Here is a 26,232-nt window from a genome sequence, read left to right as displayed (position 1 = left end):
AATGGCACCTTATTAGTCTATCTTGGGACAGTGGTCTACCTGTCCCAGAGCTGACCATTTTAATTATTTTACTGTCTGCACCATCCAAACATATAACAACCAAAACAGAAAACATAACATGTGGTGAAAAGACATGAGAGAATGCACGATGAGGCGCGCTCTGCAGGCCTAAGAAACAGCAGTGCTAGTAACACAAAGAACTTACAGCCAGTCTATGATTGAAGTGATGCATTATGAGATAAAATCTAAGACACCAATTTTCTTTTCAGCAAATGGATTTATTGACATAATTGATTATAACCATGTACAGCATCTATGCATCTCCCATTGGAAGAATATCCAGTGATAAGAGCTAATGTTAGTGTGATACACAGCTTTACTCAATAATCCCCACTGCATTTCTAACACAAACAGTGGTGTATTCCACAGTCAGTCATAAATGGCCAAAAGCACCCAGGTGTCCAAAGGAACAGAAATTTAAGATTCTTAACAAAAAATAAAACATGATCCTGGTTTCCTTCAGTTTTAATTCCACTCAACATTGTGTCTATAAGAGTTATGAATTTTAATCTATACTCAGACAATCAAGTTTGGCCCCTGATATTAATGAAAACTACTGCCTGTCAACGTAAATCCAAAAGGACTTTTTACTACTGACAGAATCAAGACTTCCCCGCCCCCCCCCCCCTCCCCCCAGCATTTAACAGGCAAAGATTAAGGCAAATGATCTCTACACTCCATCCTTTCCTCCGACTTGAATTTAAAGATTGAACAAAATTCCCTCAGAACATAAAGTCTTTTCTCTCTGTTCAGTCACTGAACTCCAATTGAAGGTATGGTGTCTTTTGTAAATGCTTGTCATCTGAAAAAAACAAACAAAAAAGCCCCAACAAACCACACTGCTTACTTGCAACTAGAGTAATAAACAACTTGTAGTCACGAACACCTCAGGTCAGCAGTGAATGCATGATATTGAGACTATTGTCTCCATAGTTCACTGACACTTCCTGGAAGCCATTCAGTTCCTGAAGAGTTCATCTGAGGTTGCACATTAAATTCAAAGGAGCAAAAGTAGCATCAATGGTCTCAACAATTTACCAAACTCCATCTAAAACATTTGCATTTAAAGCGTAACCCCAGTTTGGACCTTTTTAAGTAGCTCATTTCTAGACCACACAGAGAGAATTATTAATGTAAACTAAACCACCATATTTCATAGTAACAGAACCACATTCTGTAAATATTTAGGAAAGTAGAAGTTTGAGAAAGTAGAGAGCAACTGATCAAAAAATGATTAGCATTGCTCTAAAACCAAAGACAAAAGTCAAATTAAAGAAAAACAACCAACAACAAAACAAAACCAACTCAAACATCATATACTACTGCATAAAGGTTTAACTTCAGCACTACTCACTCAGCTACACAAAACACAGAATCTAGATTAATATACAAAAATGTTTTATTTCACAGTGAGGTACATAAAGCTTCTAATTTTAGTAGGCTAAGGCTAAGAGAGAATTGCCTGTTAGGATAAAGACTGCTTCACATTCCTGAAATATTCTCACCTATTACTGTTTCTGAAGAAAGGCACCAATATTATTTATCCATCAACAGCTCATCTCTGCATCCACCCATTTAGAAATGGATTATGTGAGGGTCAGCGATCCACTGACCATCACAGACTCAGACAACTACCACACACATTACTGTGTGCAAGTACCAAGCAGTATTTATTGAAAAAAAGAATTTTAAAATAGCTCATTTGTAAACATATTACAGAACTCAGTTTTTCCTAGTGGTGTCAGCAATACATTCCTGCAAAACTAACCAGCTGCATTATTGTTTCCCGTTTACAAAAAAAGTATGAAAACACACCCGTGCACGTTAAAACTGCCTCACGTTCAGTGCGAGTTAAGATGGCACAGTCTTCAAACTGTTCAGCACAAAATGTGTGTTTCAAGCCCTCTAGACAACTCACTGGTTGTACTACATTAGAAGACAACCCTCCGTCCAAATTTTTAATTAGGAAGCGCCGGTGCCTTGGAACGGCCCAGCTGCAGTCCGAGAAAGCCACCTGTAAAGCGGCACGCTTCAGTTCACGGCTCTGAGCTGGCGTAAGGCACCTGCTGCTGCTCGCACGAGCTCCCGCCCTTCTCTCCCCTCATGGCACCGAGCAGCTGCCCAGTCGCGGCTTTTGCTTGGCTAGCGATGATTCTGAGGAACGGCGACCTTCCATCAGGGGTGACCGACTAAGCCCACCTCACACACGGCATCAGTCCCGGCCTGCAGTAAGCGTGGCTGAGGGCAGCGACCGCACGCAGCTTTCCCTGAGGAGGCGGCAGCCCGGCGGGGCCCGGCCGTACCCTCAGCCCAGCGGCCGCCTCCCCTCGCCGCGCCGACCACAGCTCCCGGTGGGCCCCGTTGCCCAGCAGTGCCCACCGCTCGCCTCTGCGCGGTGCCCGCCGGGAGCCGTAGTTGGGCGGGCTCAGTCGGTGAACCGCTGCAGCAGGTGGTCATCGCCGTGGCGGCCGCCGCCGCTATCCATGAAGCGCTCGCAGGGGAACTCAATGAGGTCGGCCTCGCTGAGGGCGCAGGCGGCGGCGCGGGGTGGCCGGTGCGACTGGAAGCCTGAGAAGTCAGCGGAGACACCGGTGCCCATGGAGCGGAGGGGCCGGCGGGTGGAGTAGAGCTGGCGGACGTGGACGGGGGCTGCCTTCCGCCGCCGCCGCCCCAGCACCTTCTTGCGCAGCAGGCGGGAGGCCCAGGCGGCCAACGCCGCCAAGAGCAGCAGCGCATTCACCGCCAGCAGCACCAGCGTGAGGAGCTGCTGGTCAGGGCCACGGGGCCCGCCCGCCGCCACGCCGCCCTCGGGCAGGGTGACCAGCCCGGCACAGTGGTCCCGCGGTGCTACCGGGCACGCGCGGCCGCCGAGGATGCCCTCGACACAGACGAGGTAGGGGGTGTCCGGGCGGAGCTCCCGCAGGGTGGCAGCCGGCTCCCCGCGCTCCGGCAGGTAGACGAAGCGCTGGAATTTGACGGCGGCGCCGAAGCGGTCGAAGAGGAGGCGGAACCTCACCGGCCCCAGCAGGCGGGGGCTGCGGTGCGGCCGCACGGCCCAGCGCACCGTCACCGAGCTGGAGCCCACCGCCTCCACCGACAGGTTGCAGAGGAACAGCTTGTTGAAGTCGCACGGGTCGGACACCAGCGGCGGGACCCCGGCGGCCGGCGCAGCGCGGGGCTTCCCGGCCCGCCGGGGCCACGGGGCGCTGGGCGGCGCCGGTCCGGAGGCGGCCGGGCGGGCGGGCGGCGGCGGCGGCGTGGGGCTGCCCGGCTCCGCCGCGGCCCTGGGCGCCGCCGCGCTCTCGGGCGCCCCCAGCAGGCGGGCGGTGGAGGCGGACGGCGGCGGCCCGCGGGGCACCCCCGCGCCGCTGCTGTTGCCGCCGAGCCCCTCGGCGGCCGGCGGCGGGGGGCGCGGAGGCGGGAGCGGCACCGTCGTGGCAGGGGCCGCCGTCTTGCGGAGGCGGCAGCTGGGCGTCCTGCAGGTAGTCGAGGTACTTGCCCGCCAGGGCGGGCGGCAGGTGGCACTGCACGAAGACGGTGAGCAGGCGGCCCTGGGAGTGCCAGGCCCCCAGCCAGTGCTTGAGGCCGCGGAGGCGGCAGTCGCAGCTCCAGGCGTTCCCCTCCAGCTCCAGGCGGTAGAGAGCCGGGCTGGAGGCGAAGAGCTCGCCTGGGAGAGTGGCCAGCACGTTGTCTCGCAGGCTGAGCTCCCGCAAGCGGCCGAGGCGGCCGAAGGTGGCAGGGTGCAGGGCGGTCAGCGCGTTGCGGCTCAGGTCCAGCGCCTCCAGGCTGCTCAGCGGCTCCAGCAGGGCAGCGGGCAGGTGGCTCAGCAGGTTTCCCTCCAGGCGCAGCTCCTTCAGCGAACCCAGCCCCGCGAAGGCATCTGGGGCCAGGTGAGCCAGTCGGTTGCCACTGAGCGAGAGCTTCGCCAAGCCAGGCAGGTGCTGGAAAAGCCCCCCTGTCAGCTGCTGCAGGTTGTTGCTGGCCAGCAGCAGCGTGTGGAGGGAGCGCAGTGGCCCGAAGACGTCTGGGTGGCGAAGGGAGCTCTGCTGGTTGCCTGACAGGTCGAGGAAGCGCAGCTTAGCCAGGCCGGTGAAGGCACCGCGGCTCAGCCAGCGGATGCGGTTGGACTCCAGGTGCAGGTAGAGTAGGTTCGGTAGCCCTGAGAAAGTGGAGTCGCCCAGTGAGCCCAGCTCGTTGCCATCCAGCCGCAGCTTGACGAGGCTGCTGAGGCCAGAGAAGGAGGCAGCGCTGAGGCGGCCGATCTCGTTGGCATTCACGTAGAGGATGCGCAGCTTGGCCAGGGAGCTGAGGGTGCCAGGGGCCAGCGCCAGCAGCAGGTTGTTGCCCAGGTAGAGCTCCTCCAGCCGACCCAGGCGCTCAAACGCCTTGGGATGCAGCGAGCGGATCCGGTTGTACTGCAGGTCCAGGCGCTGGAGCCCTGCCAGGCGGTGGAAGTCGAAGGCGGAGATGTTGGCGATGAAGTTGCCCCCGAGGCTGTAGGTGAGGATATCCTGGGGCTCGGCCGCCTTGGGCACGGAGCGCAGGCCCCGGTTGGTGCAGAGGAGGTGCTGGTGCTGCTGGCAGTCGCATGGCTCGGGGCAGATGGGCTCGGCCGCAGGCAGCAGCAGGAGGAAGAGGGGGACCGAGCCCCAGAGCACCCGCGTCAGCAACATCAGGCGGACCCGGCGCGGCGCCCCCATCCCGGGACGAGCCGTGGGCTGCTTCCCCCGCCGGCTTTGTCTCTCTCCGGCATCCCCCCCGCCGCGGCTGCTATTCGGCCACTCCTCTGCTCCGCGCCGGGCTGAGCTCCGCGCCGGGCGGGCGGGCGCGGCGGCGGCTGCAGGTCGCGGTGCCCGGCACCATGGGCTCGCCCGAGCCGGCCGGGGGGCACGGAGCGGCCGGGAGGGCTGCGGGCCGCCGCCGCCCGGGCTCCGCCGCCCCTCGCGGCCCGCAGGCTGCGGCTCGGCGGTCGCGGGGCCGGTGCTGCCGCGGGGGGGCGGGCGGGGTGCGGGCGGAGCGGCGCGGCACGGCACGGCACGGCGCGGCTGCCCGCTGCTCCGCCGGCTGTCCCAGGGGCGGGGGGGGGGGGCGGGCGGAGCGGGGAGGGAGGGCGGAGCGGGGAGCAGGAGAAAGACGAGCTCCGAAACTTGCCCAGAAAACTCAGCGGAAATTCGTACTTCCCACACTGTGCCCTGGGGGACCGGAGGATCGGATGGAGCGGGGGAGAGGGGGGGCGGGGGGAGGGAGCCGCGACCGGTCCTGGCTCGGCTCAGCCCCGGCAGCGAGCAGGGGCGCAAAGTGGGAAAGTAGGAATTGGAACCGGCTGTGGCTGCCTCCCAGCCACATGGGCTGCAGATAGAGCTGCGCATCGGGAAGGGGGAAGGGAACAGAAGTAAACTGGTTGTCGTCTGCCCCACCCCCCAACACCCCTTTTTTCTTTTTCTTTTTCTTTTTCTTTTTCTTTTTCTTTTTCTTTTTTTTTTTTTTTTTTTTTTTTTGTTTCTTGTATTTAGAAACCTGCCAAAAGCAATAGGTACGGTTTACCACGGATTAAGGACTTTGTTTTGTTTTGAGCAAACGGCATTCGGAGGACTAAGCCACCTACAAGTACATCAAAGGATGAATTTTCATTCTTTCTCCCCACCTCCTGCCTAGTAGGTTCCTGACAAAGCTGCAAGCGAAGATGCAGTTGAACGTAGCTCCAGCTCCACAAATGCCTCGTCAGGGTGGTTAGGATGCCCTTCAGAAATAATTCCCATTTTAAAGATTCTTCTCTTTCAACAGCAAACAAATTCAGAGTGAAAGGCAGGTGTTGGAAAGTGTACTGAAAACAAAGTAGACTGCATACCCATCCATTCAATGACTTGCCTTCCCTGTTGGCGTTGTTTGGCTTTGTAAGATGTCGCCAATGGGGTAAATAAGCTTCTAAGGGCAGGAGGAAATGCCTAGATACGAAGGGTATATGAGGCTGTTAAGGATGATGAGAGAAAGAAGATAATGCCCAAAATACCACGTTGCAAATTTAATAAATAAATTGGAAACTGTGTTATACATGAGGCTGGACAGTATCCAACTGCCCACACTTTGCACACACTTCTGGACTAAAGCAGTGTGCAAACCATGTTCCTTTCTCCCATCTAAAGGCAGAATTTAGACAGCTTTCATGGAAGTTTTGTGGTTAGTGGCAGTGTCAGTATGAGCGGAGCATGGTATGGTAGTTTGTGCTGAGTCCTTACAGTCTGCTTTCATGGAGAGGTGTTACTTTGATCAAACTTTTGATCCGGTCCCACTTTTTAGCGGTTGGAGAATATGAAGTGTGCTCCAGGCCTGCTCAGGAGCATGAAGCACAGTGTTGTGCATGGAGGTGATCAGCAGATTTGCCTCAAAAACACAATGGCCGTCTGAAGAAACCTTGAAGAGAAGGGATAAGGCTTGGCGCAGTCAAAGGGGCATTGCTATGAGCATCTTAATTCCTGGCTCTTGTAGTTAGCTGGGGCTAGGCCTTATGAAAAATAATCCTTTTGCAGTGGTAACTGCATTGTGCTGGTGTGGGAAGTCATATTTGGAGTAGGAGGGTGACATTTTAGATAATCTGGAAGAAGTCTGCAAATGTCTTCGAGCAGCTCTGAACTAGAACTTGCTTATTGGGAAAAAGTGTGACCAATAATATGGTAGAATATGGTTATGGCAAGGTAAGCTGTTTTCAGGGGGGGTTGTAAGATTTTTTTTTGGTGAGAAATGACAGTTTTGCACAGGCAGTCTTGGTAAACTAGAAGAGTAACTGAAAGCTTCGGTATTTATACCTAAAAATCTGCTTATAGGGGAAGGTGTAGTATACCGCATTAAAGATTTTGAAGCAAAAATGGTGGAAATCAGAGTTATCAGATTCCAGAACTTGCTGGCTTCTGCAGATGTGCAGTATCTTGTCATCACACAAGCATGCTCTTAGATTAACTTCATTTAAAATTGTGTCCTAAATTGCTGCTGCATTGTTTTTTGAGGGTGGACAGAAGTTGGTCTGCTTGAGTGGAGTGGAAAATTTGTTTTGATTATTTTTACCTGCTTTATTTTGAGCAGTACATGCTTGATTAATTAGGTGAGTTTTTTCCTGAAATAAATCTGAGTAAGTTTCACAGGAGGAACTTTTTGCTAGCTTTTTTTTCTTCTTTTCCCAGGTTATGAAAGAAGCCAATCCAGCATTTGTTCATGATTCTGATGTCCATGCGTTAAGAATCCAGACCTTTTAGCTCAGTCTCTTCCTTACTGAGTATGTTTTCACTCACCAGCTTTTTCTTTTCGGTATCTTATCACATCATGTCTAATATTCAGGACAAAGTAGAGGCATTTAAGACTGCATCTTTCCTTCCCTATTCTCAAAGCCACTACAGTGCGAGAGAAGACATCCTGGCTCTCAAAGTTTTCTTTAATTCTGAGCAAAGCCTAATTAACTAGTGGCTTTTTCCCCCAGCAAATTTGCTTCACTGGTGTACGTTAAATAGTGAAATTTTAGGAAAACATTCTGTATAATGGTATGCCTATTTTCTGTTCCTTTGGGTTTTTCTTCTGAAATATGCTGGAGCTTATAAGGGCAATTTATGAACTGTCTTTCCTGTAGAAGCACCATAGATCTTTTCCTAGTCATGTGTCATTGCAAATACTAAAGGTTTAAGTCAAATTGTGTCTTATGTATTGCTTTTGATTTATGCTTTCTGACATTTAGCCAACATTATTTTCACTGGGTTTGGAGAATTTTAAGTGACAGGAATTTAATAAAAATATTTTCCTAGTTATTCCTATGAAGAGAATTCATCACACACTTGTTCTCACACTGGAAATATGTTATCCCAGGAACAGAATAAACAAATACAATGGGCCTTTTTGCTGAGTTGTTGTTTTTTTTTTTTTTTAAATTCAACTAGGAAGTTATTATTCAAGATACATTAGGAACACATCTGTTTAGATAAAAGGTGCCACATTTGTTTTCCTACTTTGGAATAGGAACTTTGCAGCTGCAGTAGTTCTTGTCTCCTTATCCAAGCACACAGTAAGATTTTTAATGTGTGATTGAGAAACAGTGGTCTTTTTTACCCCAAGCTGAAAAAGCATAAATCCATCTATGAAAACTGGGGGAGGTGGGGGTGGTGGAAATTAAAAAGTAGCCTATTCTTAAAAGACTTAACGATTATCTTAAAATACACCTTCATGGTTAAGATTTGAAGTATGAGGACTTCTAAGGGCCAAGGACCCGGAATGCCATCTTTTGGCTGATACGTATCTATTCCTATGATGATTGTGAGAGAACTGACCTTAAATAAGTATTGTTTCATGACTAAATAGTATCCATATGTTTGTTATACCTAAACCCAAATACCTCTATGATGTTCTTTTTTGTTGTTGTTTTTTCAAGTGATGTTATGTAGGCCCTGGTCAGAGGACTGGTGGTTGAAAGTGGTGGACTGATACTTGTAGGCAGAATGTAAAATAGAGTGGAAGAAGCAGCATGCTAGTGTAGCCTATCCCAGCGTTTACTGGGACTGTGGCAATATCTGCATAAGAAATTTCCATTAAATTAAATTACTTTTTCTTTATTCCAGTTTAAGAGAACTGCTGCTGAACTGGTACATTTAAGGCCTGGTATCTCATAGCTTTGTATAGTTACCAGGAATGGTAACTAGTTATGTGGAACCAGAGCTTTATCTCGAAAGAGGCATTTTTCATTGGTCTGTATAATTCTTCTGCCCACTGCACATCACAACTGTTTTCATCTGAGTTTGTACAAAATGTTTAAAGAAATCTTAGCTTTAAACTTTATTTCTGACTGAGCCAGCTGGTGTCAACTTTAGTGTCAGACTTCCTATTTAAAACAAGACAAAAAGCTTCTGTAAATTGGTATATCAGCGTGTTTAGTTGGTTAAGATATAAAAACGTAATTTGGAGTTCTTTAACTTACATTGGACTATTCTGTCATTGGAAGCTGTGGTACACATCATTACTGCATAGGTTATGCTAAGTTCTCCCCAAGTAAGCATAAAGAAACCCAGAAAGATATTAGTTGATTAGCTTTTTTCTAGCTCATAAAATGTCACCCTGAATTTATACGTTTGTAGGCATCTTTGCTTTTTAAAGAAATAAAAATACTTCAAAGCAGCGCAAATTATTAACAAAACCGTTCATACACCATCTATGTCTTTGTTAGTAGCTCCTGCGGCTCATGGGTTAAAGCATTTTTTAAGTGGTCACCAGTTTTGGTGCTATTCTGCATGTCAGTGCCAGTAATGCAAATACCATAGTGTAGGGAAAATACGCGAATTCTAGTGCCAAACATGCTAGTATTTTTTTCCCCTTTTACATTGCACAAACAGTTCACCTATGTTGTGTAATTTATGTTGGTTGCCCTTACTGTAGTAATTAACATTATAAATAAAACTTTTTCCTGATACAATGTTTTGTGCTCATGTGTAATGAAATATTGCTCGCCACATCCAGTTCTTCAGAAACAAAGCATGACTCCCAGGCCAGCAGTTAATATTACATGCCTGTTCTGCTCCACGGAATGAAAGCTACCAGATGTTTAATAGATATCTGGTCCCATCATCCACAGAGGTCTGTGGCCTACAAGGCTCTGCTGATTACATATATCTTTAAATCTTTCCAGAATTAAACATCTGAGTAAAGTATTTGTGGGTTTTGACATAGTCTAGACATGCTAAGTTTTGCCATTGTGTGCATCTTCTGTCAAACAATGCAAACCTACTGAATTTCACATAGTGTAGAGTTTGCCTCTTAGAATTCCTCTGGGCAGGCTGTTCCAGGACTTCACGGTGATAGCAGTTGATTCCTTCATGCGTATTAGCTTACTGCCTAAGCAATTTCAAGTCTGGTTTTTGCGTTTCCAACTCTGTAGACTGTGTGAAACATTGTAGCTGTACCCACAGGTAACAATATATTCACATGATCCGTCTGCAAGTGAAAATCACCTAGCTCAGTCTATACAATTAACTGCAAATCAGGTAATGGATGTTGTTGCTATAATATTAGTATTTTGTAATGATAAATGGAGAGTTACGTATCTGCATTCTTCTGCATAGTGATCTCTGCTAGTATGGATCACTTACAAATTAGCTTTCATCAGTTAGATTGGGTGAATCATACTTGCAGAGTCTAACCAATTATTTAGCTGTTATATTTTGCTTTATCTAATGCTTATTTCCTGAGGGAGAAAGTCCTTAAGGGAAGTACTTGCTTCTTGTGTAGTCCAGCATATGTGATGGCAAGAAAGAGAGAACCCTACTTGTGTCAGGGTAAGAGCGGTGTAATTTATATAAAACAAACGCTTATGTAGCTTATGCAGGGCCAATTAGCTGTTGCAGTGTCTGCAATTCTTTGGCATGATTATCTGTTTATATATTGAAACTTTGCAGTATTATTAGACCAGTTTTTCCATAACGGGGTAACAAATCAGGCAAGTGTTCCTGCAAACATTCTCTTCTCTTTCTCCTTAAAAGGATATGTGTACTTATGGCAATCTCTTTCATAATGGGTAATACCCTTTTGCCATGTTTTTAGTGTGATAGATGCTCTTTGCTATTCCTATCATCCCATAATTTGGAAAGTGTAGCAGAGAGATCCTAAAACAAAATACCACTTGGACCAGGACTTCTACTACACATTGGTAAAATGTGTTCAGGTAGATACGCAGAAAAATAGAAAACACTCATTGATGCAACTGACCTATGTCAGGTTAGAAGGGATCACTCAGTGATGTTTAGTCCAGCCTCCCAAGTGGATCTGGTTGCTCAGGGCTCTGTCAATTCTCTGAGGACGGAGGTATCACAGTGCCTCTTATTAGTTAGCTGAAGACAGCAACGCTGCCTTACAGCTAAACAAATGCTTTTCTTTCAGTTGCTCCTCATATATTGACGTGCTTCAGGCTCATCATCATCATCTGTGGCCCACCACTGGACTTGCTTCAATATGTCAATGCTGTTCTTGTATTGTGGCAGCCAAAAGCCAATAGCTAGAACGGCAGGACACAAAATTGTCCTTATGTGCTCAGAAATTACATTCTAGAGGACTCATTCCATAACGCTCCTGGGACCAGAGGCAAGGCTGAGTGGGCTGTACTGGTCTGGGTCCTCATTGCTCTCCTTGAAGATGGCCTTTTTCCAGTCATTGGGGACCTCCCACAATTACCATGATCTTCAGAAGATAGTAGAGAGCAGCCTTGCAATGAAATCAGCCAACCCAGATGCAGCCAGTCTGGGCCCATGGACTTGTATATGTTCAGTTATCTTTAGTGGTTCCTCATCTTCGTTACGGGTAATGCTTCACTCCCACAGACTCTGCTACTAAGCTGAAGTAGCTGGGACACCTAAGGAAAAAACCCTTACTAATAAAAACAGAAGCACAAAGCCATTTAGTACCTCAGACTCTTCCACTTCCTTTCTCACTAGGTCTTCTACCCCGTTAAGCAATGGTCTCACCTCTTCTTTAGCTTCTTTTTGCTGCTGGTGTTGAAGGCGTCCTCATTTTTCCTTTTTACATCTCTAACAAGTTTGGGCTTCAGCCAAGCTTTGGCTCCTTGTGTTTGCATCCCTGCATGCTTGGGCAGTATCTCCCTTTCTCTAAGTAGTCTGTTTCTGTGTCCATTTTCTGCAGTCTTCTGCCATACTTGCTTGTTTTCCTGAGCGTCAGAAAGGACCCTTTTTGTGCTCGGATAAGGTTGTCTTTGAAAATCAGCCAGCCCTTCTGGGCCTTGTTGTCCTTCATGGCAGTATCCCATGGGTCCTACCAAGCAGATCCCTGAACAAGGCAATATCTGCTTTCTTGAAGGCCAGGATTGTAATTTTTATAATTTATCTTGCTCACTTGACTCAGGATTTTAAACTCCACAATATTATGGTCATTGCAACTAGGGTTCCCCTAAACTTTTACAGCCTCGGCTCGTTACTGATTGTTCATGGAAGCAGGTCCAGCAGGCCACCTACTTCGCTTGTCAGTCGCCTGTATCAAAAAATTGTCATCGACACACTTCATCAACATGTGCTTTGAACTCCTGTTTCATGATTAATATATATGAGTCTAAAATAAATGAAAACTATGTTCTAGACCCTGAACTGGAATGACTCAGCATACCTTTGTTGTTAATAGAGCCGTACGCTCATGTGCTTTCACGCACAGATCTGGCCTCAAGTCCTAGATGGTTTTTAAGAAACCATTTAAACACATGACTAAGTCTTGACTAGAAAGACTGAATGGATCATCAGGTTTAGTCATGTGCTATCAAAGTCTGTCATGTGAGTCCGTTCACATCTTTTTGAGAAGTTACCTCAGCGTTTTTTGTTCCTTTTTGCTGCTACTGTAAGCCTCTTTGAGAATATTCTGGCTGTAGTAGGCAACCTTCCAATTGCTGACATAACTTTTCCTGTTTAGTATGCATTTTTTCTTGGGGGTCTAAATTATCCTTTAATGTAAAAAAATTCTAATTATCTTTTGGCATTCAGTGTTCTGATATTTCAGAGACTCCAGTCCTATTCCTTCAGGCTGTTTTGCTGTGATAAACAATCCAAGCTGGTTTAAGCTGCCGCCATAGACAGATAGAATTTTGATTCCCCTGTAGATGCCAGTGTCTCTCATCTCTGTTTTAATTACTCTTCCTTGGATATGAGTGATAGAAGTCTACACCCAACTCCAGATAAAGTCTCTTCAATGCCTGAAGAGAGTTTCGTATGCTTAAAAATATGCTCAGTTTGAAATCACTTGAGGCCATTTAATTCAATCCTCGTCACTACCTTGAACATTTGTGTCATATGTCAACAGTGGCACCTCTAGGTTTAATTGAAAAATCTGGAAAATTTTGTCACTACTTCTTAATACCACATTTTTGCTATATATGGCCATGCGTGGTACTAAAAGTCATAGTTTTTAGTGAAAACAGGCAGTAAGGCACTGTTGCATAATCCTTCAATCTTAAGCACTGAGTATTTCTATATAAATTGACCTGTGGATAGATGTGTATTTACGGGGGCAGACATACTTTCTTAACATTGAAGACAGTGAGCCTTTGAAGCAGAGAAATACATATTTTTCATCTTGTATTGGGCATTGTCTGTGCAGCCACTTCATTTGTATAAAAGTACCTTGATAAAGTGTTTGTAGAGTTTTTCAAAACATTTACTAATTAAAACGAGAGGACCTAGAAAAATGAAGTAGAAGGAAAAGCAGTGTAGCCCTTACATTCTTCTATTTTTATAAATATTTGAATTTTGATTACGCCGTACTTAATACCACATGATGAAATGTGATAGGGGATGAAAGCTGTTGCTCATGCTGTAGCTGAGACTTGTTTAAAATGGCTGATTTATGGCTGGTATTCCGTTATACTTTATAGGATTGGGTTACAGATTACGTAGATTACTTTAGCTGAGTATGTTCCAGTTAGCTCCTGAGAAGAGCATATGATACCGTCTGGCATTGTGGACAAAAGAGAGACTTGCTATGGCACGTAGCTGAATGTGTAGAGCTGGTGAGGAAAGAGTCGTAAGAACACAACATGAGTAAGAAGTTACTCTGATATTCTCAGGGTCTAAGAACCTGTAGGCTAGATGATAATGTAAAGTGGGACTGAAAGTCGCTGGAAAACTTAGACTTGATCTGTGTTGGTAATTACTCTAAAACTAGTCGGGTTTATCAGCTTTGGCTCTGCAAGGATTTATCCTATGTCTGCTGTGCATTATTATCTGACATTAAAAATCTGGATGCTGGAATAGAATATGCTCATTTGATGGAATAAAATATGCTCATTTGATTTGCTGGCAATGCTTCACAGAGGGGGAGCAGCAGCTGTTGGAGGGTAGGGTCAGAATTAAAAATTAACTTGAGAATTAAATGATCTGAGGAAAAACTGATTGGTAATCCCAAAAAGGATATGGTGAAGGCAAGAACGTAGGCAGGGAGAGCAGCAAGGATGATGAGTGTTAACAGCAATTTTGATAGGAGAGGATATACAGGCTGGTGTAATGTGCATGTCTGTTGTTTTCACCACTATAAGAAATCTTATCTTAAAAACATGCTAGTGAGACATGGAAGTATTACTTTTATTTTTGGGGTGGTCAACTGAGGAACAGAGCTCAATAATTTTTTGGTGTCTAATTTGAGACGCTCATCATCTGTTTCATAGTCATTAAAATTCACATAGCATTTAAATATTTGGTATACAGCTTCTGCTAACTAAACTTGCACCTTTAATTTAGAGGTCACTTCTTTTGAAAATCTGACTTCCCAGATGTTTCAAATTACACAGCCATGAAATAAAGGACTCCAAAGTTGTGGGGGTTGTGGGCTGATCTTTAGTAGAGACAAAGATAGAATCTACTTCTCATGGCAGCATGTTGGTATTGGGACTAAAGAAATGCTTTTTCTCTTTATCCTTTCCAGTTCTTGTCTCCTGTACAATTTCACTCTCATGTCCTGCTGATAACAACCTCCTCAAGTCTTCATGTTTCCATGCTACTAGGCCAAGACCCTGCTCATTCATAAAGAACGATGTAGTACTTAACATCAGAATGTGTGTTAATATATAAATGCCGACAAGGTTTGATGGCAACCTAAATTCTGGAATTTCTTAATAGCCCAGTGTTTAACTTTTAAAATTTTAGTATATTTTAATGTGATTTTTATGTATTTTTAACTTAAGTTTGTAACATTTGAAGTACTGTAATACTCCTGCAGACAATGGTGGTACTGTATTTTTCTTCATACATTATAAATGAAAATATTTAAATATTAACTATTTTTCTTTTCCATATCAGATTGTGAAGAACAATCCTTACTTGCTCCCAGATATCACCCTGATAACTGATGGTCCTGTTTGAAAAGTCACAGTCTTCTAGGAAGTCTGAAGTTACTTGGACGGTGGATGCTGAGTTATGTTCTAAACTGAGTGTTTTCTTTGATTAGGAACTCTTTACATATTTCTCATGTAGACACTGGATTTAGAATATGAATTTCTACAGTCATGTGCAATATAGTTTTTATATCTCTGGCCTTGTATAATATGAATAGAATACCGTGGAAGGGCTGGTGCCTAGTATTGTTCAATTAGTCTCTGTAAAATTAAGTGTCAGAAAAGAACTATTGTGGTTTAATGCTGGATATTTAGATAGCTGCATCATTATTGTTCTGTCAGTGTTGTTTTAACTCACTCTTACTTTTTTTCCACCTCCCTACCTCCATTTGTTTAACGTAATGGGTAGTGCTTTTGCACAAAATTAGGAAAATAAGTCTGTACCGAAATTAAAATCCTGGAAGTAATAAAACTTAATAGAAGCCACATTTGTGATGGACTGCCTGTTAACAGCAATCTATAGGATCAGTGCATATGTATCATGTTACAGATATCTCATTCTTAATCAATGTAGGTTCAGAAAGTTGGTTTCAGAGGTGGAGGATGGGAACAGGAAGATCGACACGGAGAAGAATCTTGTTGATTTATATTTTTTGTAGTATTTTCAGGTTACTTAGTGAGGAATCCAGTCATTCTGATCTCTTGTTTATTACTGTAAATTACTAATTTGATTGTCCTTATTCTTTAATAAATAATTTTGGATTGTAATGACTAGTTATAGCTGACCTACTGTTGCTTGTTCAGTCCATGTGAGAAAAGAAAGTAAACACTAATGCCACCAGGATACTTGCTTAACACAAACCGGTGCTATCCAGCCTGAAAGTATGGAGACTGGTCTTTAAAAAAATATTCATTTAGCCGGAGTCTCTGATGAAACAATACACTTGTGTCTGTGGTGTAGCATACAGGTACTTTTCTTAAGGGAAAGTGCAGTAAGCACAGAATATTTGACTTGTATGGATTTCTCTGCCTCAGTGACTCCTGTGTTAAGCCAAATATACGCTGTATTTTGGGCCAGTTCTTCAGTTGGCATTATTTGTTATACCGTAACTGACTTTTCCTTATACCAGTTAAAGTGCTGGTCAATCAGCATGCTACCTCTTTACTCAGTCCCTCCTGTAAACATTTTAAAATCTTCCATAACTTGGAGAGATTAAGTTATGTGTGAGGCCAAATTACCATAAAAATTAAATGTGTTGAACAAAAGAAGACTTTTTTTTTCCAGTGGTAATTACCATGTTCAAAAGTTGAAATATAATAAGAAAGGTGCAGAAAGGATAGTTGCAACTTTTCTGTTGCAACATCCATTTTGTTCATGCTGTAGAACAAAAGGGTGTCTGAAGCTGGTCATGTGTTGAGACTTACTGAGGACTTTATCCTGTATAATAACCGTGATGCAAGGGGTTTAACATTCAGCGTGAATTATAGTGATAACATATATTATATATATGCACAGTATATAGCAATAGATTTGTTTAAGCACATTATTAAAGTTTCTGTTAAAAGATTAAGCAGTGTTGAACCTTTGTGAGGTAAAAAACCCTTCCCTGATTACTCCCTTACTTTGAAATTGTCAGGAGAGAACTTCCTCTCCTCTTCTCCAACGTTATTTATATTAAGAACAGCTTTGCGTTTCGGGTTGTCCTCTCCAGCTTTCCTCCTTGAGACAGCAAATAAGCAAAACCTTCCTCTGTGGACTGCTGCTTGTGATTTTCGTACTCGAAACATCACATGAAATATAATTTGTGTGTTGAAGAAATGTTATACCTTTGGGAGATGATCCTTCTCTTTTCCTGCTAGTAACAAACAATGCAATTTTATGTTATGACATAATAACTTGTCAATACAATAGATTTAGAAATCTGCAATTTAAAATTAGCAAACTCAAACATCAGTTCTCAAAAGAATAATTGTATTAATAGGTCAGGAAATAAATAGCCAAAGCAGAGGTAATGGAAGATTCCCCATTGGATGCCACCTGGGCATAAAAGCTGTAACCTTTTCTTGTCTTACCCTGTGAGAAGCTTTCAAACCTCTCCATCTCAATGAGAATTCATTTTTTCCCATTTCAGAGCTGTCAAGTCCACCAGCAGAATAAACACAAAATGGAACAATTGGAAGGAAGCTTGGAGTACTGGTGGGACTCTTCCTCCAGCTTGAGGGATCTCAAGTAGGAAATGCCAGGGGTCAGTTGGGTCAGTCCACCCTCTCTGGCTTAACAAAAGTGAGAGTCTGTGGTCCTGCTTCTATTTCTAAAGGCATGCTCCTGGAAGGATAAAAAACAAAACAAATAAACCAAAAAACCCCTTGGTAGGCTGGAGGATAAAATACACATTAAGCCCACTGATATGTTTGTGTTGAAAACAGATGTATTTTTACAATTGGACTAAAAATATGCAGACTTTAGTCAATTGACAAACATGACAATAATGACCAAATTTCTGAAAGAAAAAAAATGCAAGGAATAAGATTGTAATTGTGCACAAACAACTTTAGGTTGTAGTTTCAATTGAGATATGTTATGGAAATGATGATATTTTAAAAACTATACTTAGATAAGGAAATACGGGACTGAAGACACCTGCTGTGAGCTAATCTGTCCTTAGCTGTCCTCCTGTGTGACGGTGATGCCAGTATATAAGGGAATGGTTTCTGAGGCCAATCCAAGCCCATGTGTACAGTGTTGTGGAGCTGGTGCTGTGCTCTCCTACTGTACTGGCAGTTGGAGACAGAAGAGAATTTACTGTGTCAAAATACTGGGATAACAATAACAAACTATCCTACCATATCCATGAATAGCTCCTCTAATTCACTAACCTACCTCTTTTTCTTTTTTCTTTTTTCGTTCTTTTTCTTTTTTTTTATTTTTTTCTTGTTTCTCTTTTTTTTTTTTTTTTAATGTGATTTAGAATTATCCTTAAAAATATCAGACATTTCGATTTTTGACACCCTTCTTAATTCTTTTGATTTAGATATAAATATCTATTTTCTGGAAATTGAGCTTGCTTCAGTGGTACAGGAAGATTAATAAGCTCTTTATGTATTGCTACTTGCAGCTTGCTATGAAACTGCTTTCGTGCAGCCTGATCAGCTATTTCTGTTGGCACACAACAGAGCTGGAGTTTTGCCTAGAGTAGCACAATCTTTTTATTCGCTGGAGAAACAGCTAGTCACCACCTCAGCTATACGATACTCTGCCTGCTGCTATGCAGGGACCTAGTTACTCACTGTTTGTGCTAGTGCCCACACCTCTAAAGCTCTGTGATGTCCACAGTTTGTAATTTCTTTTCCTAGCACTTCTCTGTATTCCTGGTTTTTATATGTTTCTGTTGGTTTCTTTTGCATTCTCGCTGTCAGCTGGTGCCTGACTTGACTACTTGCTTACAGTTGTCATGCCAACTGCCAAGTCTGGAAACTCAAGTAGAGAGAGGATTTATCTTTTTTTTTTTTTTTTTTTTTTTTTTTTTTCCCTTTTTTTTGGTGTCAAGTACTCACTTCACAGTTACCAAGCTGCATGGACTGAATGCGTAATTATGGCCAACAGTTCTGTGGCTTTGGTCTGACACTTGGATTTCTAAATATCCTTTTCGGCTTCATGAAGACTTTTTTCAGCCCTTCCTTAATCCTTGCTGCTTGTCCACATGCTGAAAAATCAGGAAAATTAGAAAGAGATAAATGAAGTGGGGAAGGGATTTTATAGACTAGTAGTTGCATTTTTCTTATTTAAACAGAACTGAAAACATATTTCAAATGCCCTACATAGAAGTAATTTTCAAAAAACCCCACGAGTCTGTTCAGTCTTTCTGAAAGTTAGATATTACTGAATTTGATTCACTTTTTGTGCCAAGTCATTCAATATTTATGTGTGTCAGCTTTCCAAATAACTGAGTGAAAAATACAACAGTGCTACAGGAAATTAAAAATGCAAACTCTTAACTCCTTGTATTGAGGTCATATGCAATCATTATGCCTTGTTAGTAATGGATGTAACAAAGACGTAGTTCTGTGAAATAACTGCCATCCAAAATAAACAGTAGTTTTAATAGATTTGCTGTAATTGACAGCTACATTCACAGGTGAATTGTATTGGGAAACATAGCGTGTTTAAAAGGAATGGTTTAAAAAGGAAGAAACATGGAAATTTCATCTCAGACAATATTGCTCTGTGGAGATTCCTATAAGTAAGTTTGTTCCAGGTTTCACAGGAACCACCTGTATGAATCGTGTAACATTGCATCTAAAGTGTATCTTGCTTTTCTCAAGTTCAAAAATGTGTGATTTATTGCTGAAGATATTTCATATATAAATACTTACTGTATTTCATTACAGTTCTTATTTGAAATCGAGCTTTTATGGCTGCGAAGTTTTATTGAGAACATGTATTTATTTTGCATGAAGGACTTTAGAGAATCAAATAAACTGGCTTAGCCTTTTCACAGTTGGTTAATAGTAATTTCCTCTTCTTCTACTGTATGAAACAAGTATGTTTGCTTTAACTGAGCACATTCTGAAGTGGAAGGCTTTAGATCTCATTGAAAAGAAACCTCAGATATCTAAAGAAGCTTTAATCTAGTAGGCAGCTGTTGTGGATCATGGTTCCAGAGCTATATTAAACATTACTTTACGCTTGGGCTACCTTGTAATAATCTCAGGTAATTTCACTCTAAATACCGGAGACTCTGCAACTTGTCTAAAGCGTTCACTTTTTCTTCTGGCTGCAGTGCTCTAAGGAAGAGTCTACAGCTTGCACCGTCCCTTCGTAAGGATGGAGGAGCAGAGGTAATTTCATTGGTCAGCAACTCCAGGTCTTAGTAATTGTAGGTAACTGTGCAGTAGGCATTTAATCTCAAAGGATCTAGAGACCATCTGTACCTCTTAGCACCACACACTCTGAAAAAGCCTGTAAAAAAGGCCAAGAGTTACAAACGTCCGTAAGAAGAAAGATGAAGCATTGCAAATGTCTTGGGATCCCATGGTAACGCAATCTGTGATCAATAGTTTCTGCATGGTCTTTAGAAGTATATATATATATATATATATATTTTTTTTTTTCATATACATGCTACAGGCAAAAGATCCCTGACAGGACTTGTCTTTCTGATTGTAATTCAGGTGATGTGTTTAAGTGGGCATGTGAGCAAGGTGAAACAGGCTGTCCTCCAGAGGTTTTAATACTTTGAGGAGCACCAGCACAGCCCAACTTGTTTATTTCTTCTTGTGCTTTCCATCCTAATACTTGCTAATGATGAGACAGGATACAAACCACATAAGAACAGACGATCAAGCTGCAAAATGACCAAGAAAGATTGTTTACTTTCTACATCTGCCAAGAGGAAATAAACTCTTGGTCTTCTATGCTAGGAATGTGGCTTGAAAAGCAATGTTACTTTCACATAATCTCCTTGGTACTTCCTTGATGCTGCATTTTATGCAACTTTTCCTGATGAGATTTACTGTGAGAAGATCCTGGAATGGGAGGAGACAGAGTCAATTAGAAGAGCTAATCAGCTGGAATGCTGAGAACCATTGCTTTGGAGACCTTTCATCTGTGCGGCACCATCAAATGCACTTCGCTGAGGAAAGGACAACTTGTTTGTTTTGGCCATGGCTCGTGTGAGCAGAGATAGTGAAAAGCCAGGGAATCCAACTGGATAAAGAACATCTGCAAATGATGTTCTGTTAATGCGTATTCTATCCAAAGAAGCCTTTGCTTCAGCTCTGGTCTTGGCCACACATGTTGCTTTGTCAGGTTTGTTCGGAATCAGCTTTTGTTTCCTGTACATAAAGGGAGTGTGAAGTCCATGCTATTCCACAATAACAGTGTAAACTGTTTAGAAAAAAAAATATAAATGGGTATATGGAAATGCATTATTGAACTAACGTAAGAAATGGACTGTGGATTTAGAAGCTTAGCCAAGTGTTTTGTCGATTGAATCTTGCCTATATTTCTCTGTGTTTTCCTTTAGTCAATGGACTAATTTGACAATCCATTGATAGAATGTGAGAAAGAAGTTGCCTGATGTTCCATCTGATACAGAGACCAGAAAGTTAAATATAAGATTTTGAAGAATGTTCTAGGCGACTTTAGAGATGAACTTGGGTCATATTGCTGCAGGAGGGGCTGTTTAGTGTTGTAAACTGTGATATTGATCTAGACAGCTGGAAGGACTGATGTAGGTTGGAATTTTCAGCAATCTTGTTTCTGTGAATACTTGCAAGGTAAAGGCACCTAATTCAGTATTTGTTACCAGTTATGCGAACTAAGTTATATTCTAGGACAAAGTAATTGGCCCTTCAGTCTGCTAATCTTTTTCTGAAGCAGAAGCGTGTCTTTAGGTATTCACTTTCATGGTCCTAATGTATTAATAATCATGAATAGCTGGTTATTAGAGTCTTATTATTTATTTCTTCATTCAGCACGAGTGTTCAGTCTCTTCCATGTATTTCTGCTGAGGTGCGATGAGCACAATCTTGAAGTTGTTTCCAGAGAGAAAAATACATGCCACTGAGAACACGGAGCTGGAGAAAATTCATGTTTAGGACAAACTCGCATTTAGTTCAGTTGCTTGAAACCACAGGCTGTATTTCATGTCCTGCGGAGATGCTTTGCATGGACTCACTGGAACTGATAGCTCATATCACGTCCAAGGAGTTATTGTTGCAATATGTTTTATCAATCTTCTATCTCAAAGATTCAGCCTTGATTTAGATTATCTTCTCTGCAGCCATTTTTAGTGAAAAGAAAAAAAATATATTCGTCATGGAGTGACCTGTGACACTTGAATTTTTCTGGTGTAGTCTCCAACAAGCTAAGCAATGAGTTGATTGCCAGTATTTCACTGACAGCTGCAGACATTGGTATCTACAGTGTCCCCTTATAGGAATTTGGGTTGTTTGGTAAATTAAGGTAATATTAAGATAATATTGAATTAAGATAATTACCTTTATTTATTTTACTGCAAATTAATTTACTCTTAAAGCTACTTAACATTTATACAGTTGTTTCAATTTAATTTTATAAATCAGTTTTAGTATTATTACTTGCACAATAAACAGTAATAAACCAATTCATTAAGCTTTCTTAATTGACTTTCTAAACCGACTGCTGTTGGATTAATGCAAATATTTTTTCTCTCTTTTTTGGTTGCTTATATATTCTATGAAATGGATCTGTGTGACTTAGCTGACAGTGAGTGTTTCTTGGCTCTTTTTTGTCTCATCTGAAGTTTTTTGATCCTCTACTTTTATTAAACTGATTCTGTTATACTGATAGGGAAAGAACACACATACTGTCCTGGCACTCGGCTGCTGTTGACTAGAGCATGGTGCCATAATTCCAGAATATGAAGAACACAGAAAAAGACAGTGAGATTTCCAGTATCTTCTAATCTTCATGTGTAATTCCTGTTCTTCCCTCTGCTTTTTCAGTATTAACATTATATTTAAATAATAAAAGGTCTTTTTTTTTCATGGCTATAGTGTATCAGACTGACTTGTCAGCAGTCTAGACACTTTGGGTAAAAGAAGGCTTAAAATTGAAGAGATTTACCTTTTTATACAAGTATCACTGATCTATGAAAATTTGATTTTGTAACAAGAGAATTCTAAATCAGTCTTTCAAAACTGTCACATATTCTGAGGAGTAGCTGAATGGGAATCAGCTGCACTAGCTCTCTCAGCTGCGAGTTCTAGTCAACCTAGGAAACATTTCAGTTGAATATTCCAGGCTGCTTTGCACTTGAGAAATGCAAAGAATCTGGGAGGCGGTGTAGAACGAACCTCATTGCACAATGACAGACCAAATAAAACAATTTCTGATGAGATACGCTGCCTCTCGCCTCATCACATAAATTATTTCAACCTATGAGGATCTTGGGGAGTTTGTGAATTCATTCAGGAAATTTGCCAGTCTCTCTAACTCAAGATACATAGATTTGGGTCAGGATACATAGCCTGAAAACTTGCTGCTATGTGGACAGAAGTAAGAAGTTTTTTAAAGTGTTTATATTAATATATTGAATAGTGAACCATAACAAGCAAGTTTATTGCAGACTTCAGCTTGCAGACTCAGACTGACCCAAAGTCCTAACTCTAGAACTAACTACATTGCCTTCATAATTTATCTATGCTTGATACCATACAACTGCAGGAATTAGGGCTGCTATGCGTGTATGTAGTGTTAAGTAGGTTGTGTAAACCATTTTGTATCTTTCAACAGATTAACTTTTTCCAGATTTAAGCATTTTTATCATAAGTCTAGGCAATTTCAGAAAGTGAGATGCAGACATTGTTCTCCCTGGCATTTTATCAAAGTATAATTTTCATCAGACAATAAAGAAAGAAAAAAGGATGCCTCCATCCACTTAATTACTGTCATTCTCATGTTAAATGATATTTCCACATGACAGTGTTCTCTCTAAAGTTTAGTCATAATATCTCTGAAATACTTGGAAGGACAGCTGAATAGAACTGTCTTTTTAATCTTCATTGCACTGTCTTCTTCCAGTCCAAGCCTGTCCATCACATCCCATGTCCTTTAAGGCTGGCCAGCGTAATGCACGTGCTCCATCTTCAACAAGTACCTGTGAGATGGTGGGGGGTGGATTAACACTAATTCTTTAGCATCAAAAGGTAGCTTTTCAAAGTTAATTATGGACTTTAAGATTATAGATTTTTGATAGCTTGATAATTTGATGCTAAGTAGTGACTCAGAGCCAGTAATTTGAAAACACACCCAGTTTTATTACAGTTGTGGTATGCTACACCCAGTAATGTTAGGACTGAAAAATGACAAATTGCAACTGATAGTCTTTGATGCATCGGAGTAAGGACAAAGGTTAGACTTCAGGTTAGGTTACCATGTCAGGCTAGGGAAGGTTCTGGTCTTGGCATTCATCTTGGGTTTGAAAAGAGCTGTTTGAGCTAGAGCTGGACCTGGTGCTGGCTGCCATCCTGTAGATAGTAGTTTTCATTTCAGCTGGGCGGGTTTAGTTTCAAGGGTAGAATACGAAAGGCTAGAAGTCAAACTGACTTGGTGGTTGAGTCCACGTTACTGTGGGATTTGAAAGGGAACATTACAGAGTATTTTGAACATGTTTTAAATGGGAGGTAGAAAGCCATGCCTAGCTTCTGGTGTAGCAAGTGGCAAGGGTTGCTGGTGATGTGTAAGGAGCTGACGTACAGAAAGGGCTCGTGAGGGGCAAGGTGAGGGATCAGGTGATAGGAATCACTAAGGCGGTGTTGCTGCCCAGATCTCGGTGTTATCAATGAGTCTTTGAATGTCTTCAGCAGCAGCAGCCACTGAGCTATGCGCTTAGTTCTAAGGGTTGCTAACATAGGTGTAGCTTTAATTTCAGGATTCGTGTTAACGTTAGGGTTTGGGCTGGAATGAGCAGGAGAGGCTCTGCAGCTTCTTGGTCTAATGGGCGGTGAGGTCAGATTTGTGGGTTTGGTGGTCGGATGCAAACACCGGCCTTAAGGGTAACAAAAGGCCCTTTCCTGACCCTCAGCCCTGTGACAAACCTGAGCACCCTGCCGGTCCGAGCTGTGACCTTGTCCTTTCTGGCCCATTCCATCTGAGGGCAGCTCAGTGACCGAACTCCATGGGAGACTCCTGCCACGTGAAGATGTAAGTGTAGAGAAGTGATCCTGGTTACAAGTGACATGCAAAGGATTTGTTGCTACTTGCAACAGCTAGCCCTTGTATTAACCTTCCGGGCTGAAGCTCACCGAAGGGACTGCTGTTTCTCTCAGACCTCTCAGCTGGGGCCTGGTTAGGGGATTTCTAAAACTCTTGAAGTTAGCTCATGGATACTCTTAGGCTTTTGGTTCACATTTGAAAGCAGTGCTGACCCCAATCCGAAGATAAAAGCAACAACTCCTATCAAGTCCAGAAGTACTTACAGCTATACTTTTTGCAGACTAAGCAAGAAATCAAGTTAATCAGGCAACCCTGGTCCTTTCATTAACCCTAAAATCTTACTAAAACTCTGTCATATTCAGAGGACAGTGGATTAGTGTCACTGTTTATAACTGCTCCAAGCAGAGCTTGACAGCTTTTCCAGGATCTGCAGCAACTTGGGCTTGCAAGCCAGTTACCCCAGGCGACCCAGGACTGCGGTAAGGGAATCTGCAAGTGACAGCTGTCCACCCACCAAATTACGTTGCCACTATCCAGCTGGAGGCATTGCAGCTCACCAGTTTTTATCAGCCCAAATTCCAGTGTTCCACCCTCTGAAGTTTATTTTTCAACCTAAAACCTCTTACGAATGCTGCAGTTAAGTGCAGTCAGCTGGCTGTAGCACCTTGACGGCCCCATCTTTAGTAACCCAAATTCTCTCATCCACCCTGGGCTGAAATCCGGTCCTCTCCTACAACCTCTTTGCTCAGGAAAATTAGTCACAAATCTTTCGCTGCATCTGGGAGGTGTTAGTAAGCAATTCCGTGCCTCCTCACATCAGGCAGTGACACTCCTTCCATGTTAATCAGGGGCAGAATCCTTCTGATTCAATAGGTAATTCTCCCCGCTGAGCTGCTTTTTAATGTGTAGTACTGAATATGTCTTTTGGAGCCTACCGAAGTACAGAGCAAATTCTTCTTCCCTGCCAAACACCATACAGCACAAAAAGAGTATGGGATGAAGTTTCTGAATTTCTTTGATTGGCTAGTAGAGGATTTTGAAGTGGCAATTAGGAAAATGGTTTCAAATGCCTTTAAAGGATAGAAAGACTGAAATTATATCTTTTTTTTTTTTTTTTTTTTAATGAGTGGCTTATGCTATGCATCCAACTTGCTTTTGAGAATAGGATATTAGTGGCTTTTGAAAATTTCTCCTCACATTGTTAAGATACTTTTTTTTAGAAAAACCTACACTTCTCCAAGTAGACATTTGCAAATTAATTATTCTTAATGCCATTTACTCTGCTATGGTTTGAAAGGATTAATCATATCAAAAAATGAGTACAGTTAACTCAGTACATATTTGACTGCATACAGCGCCAGCACAGCTAGACACATCCAGTATCAAATGACTTCTGAATGATTCTTCCAACTACATATAAACATGAGCAAGGAGGTCTGTTAGCTAATTTTGATTGTTTAAAGAAAAGTGAAGCCCACTAAAGGAAAATTAGAGAAAATCTGATTTACATTACAGACATTACAGAATGGCAGCCTTTTTTAACCTCCCTGCTGTTTTTGTCCAACAGCATATATATGTAAACCCCTGTATCATTTATGTTGTATTTTGGCACAAAAGACTCTAATCC

At 42.7% G+C, this 26,232-nt stretch overlaps 1 protein-coding gene across 1 annotated transcript; it reads right to left on the bottom strand.

Moving 5' to 3' along the window:
- Window positions 1-257: 257 nt before the first annotated feature.
- Window positions 258-5,015, bottom strand: TRIL (TLR4 interactor with leucine rich repeats). Its single transcript, XM_040592885.1, is given in 2 exon segments — window positions 258-3,469; window positions 3,471-5,015. Coding segments are annotated over 2 exon segments (2,274 nt in total). The 5' UTR covers window positions 4,761-5,015; the 3' UTR covers window positions 258-2,485.
- Window positions 5,016-26,232: the final 21,217 nt, after the last annotated feature.

Source organism: Falco naumanni, chromosome 4, assembly GCF_017639655.2.
Source record: "Falco naumanni isolate bFalNau1 chromosome 4, bFalNau1.pat, whole genome shotgun sequence".
In the NCBI taxonomy this organism is placed as follows: domain Eukaryota; kingdom Metazoa; phylum Chordata; class Aves; order Falconiformes; family Falconidae; genus Falco; species Falco naumanni.
The sequence above is the reverse complement of the archived record's forward strand: the minus strand, read 5'-3'. Positions and strand labels throughout refer to the sequence as shown.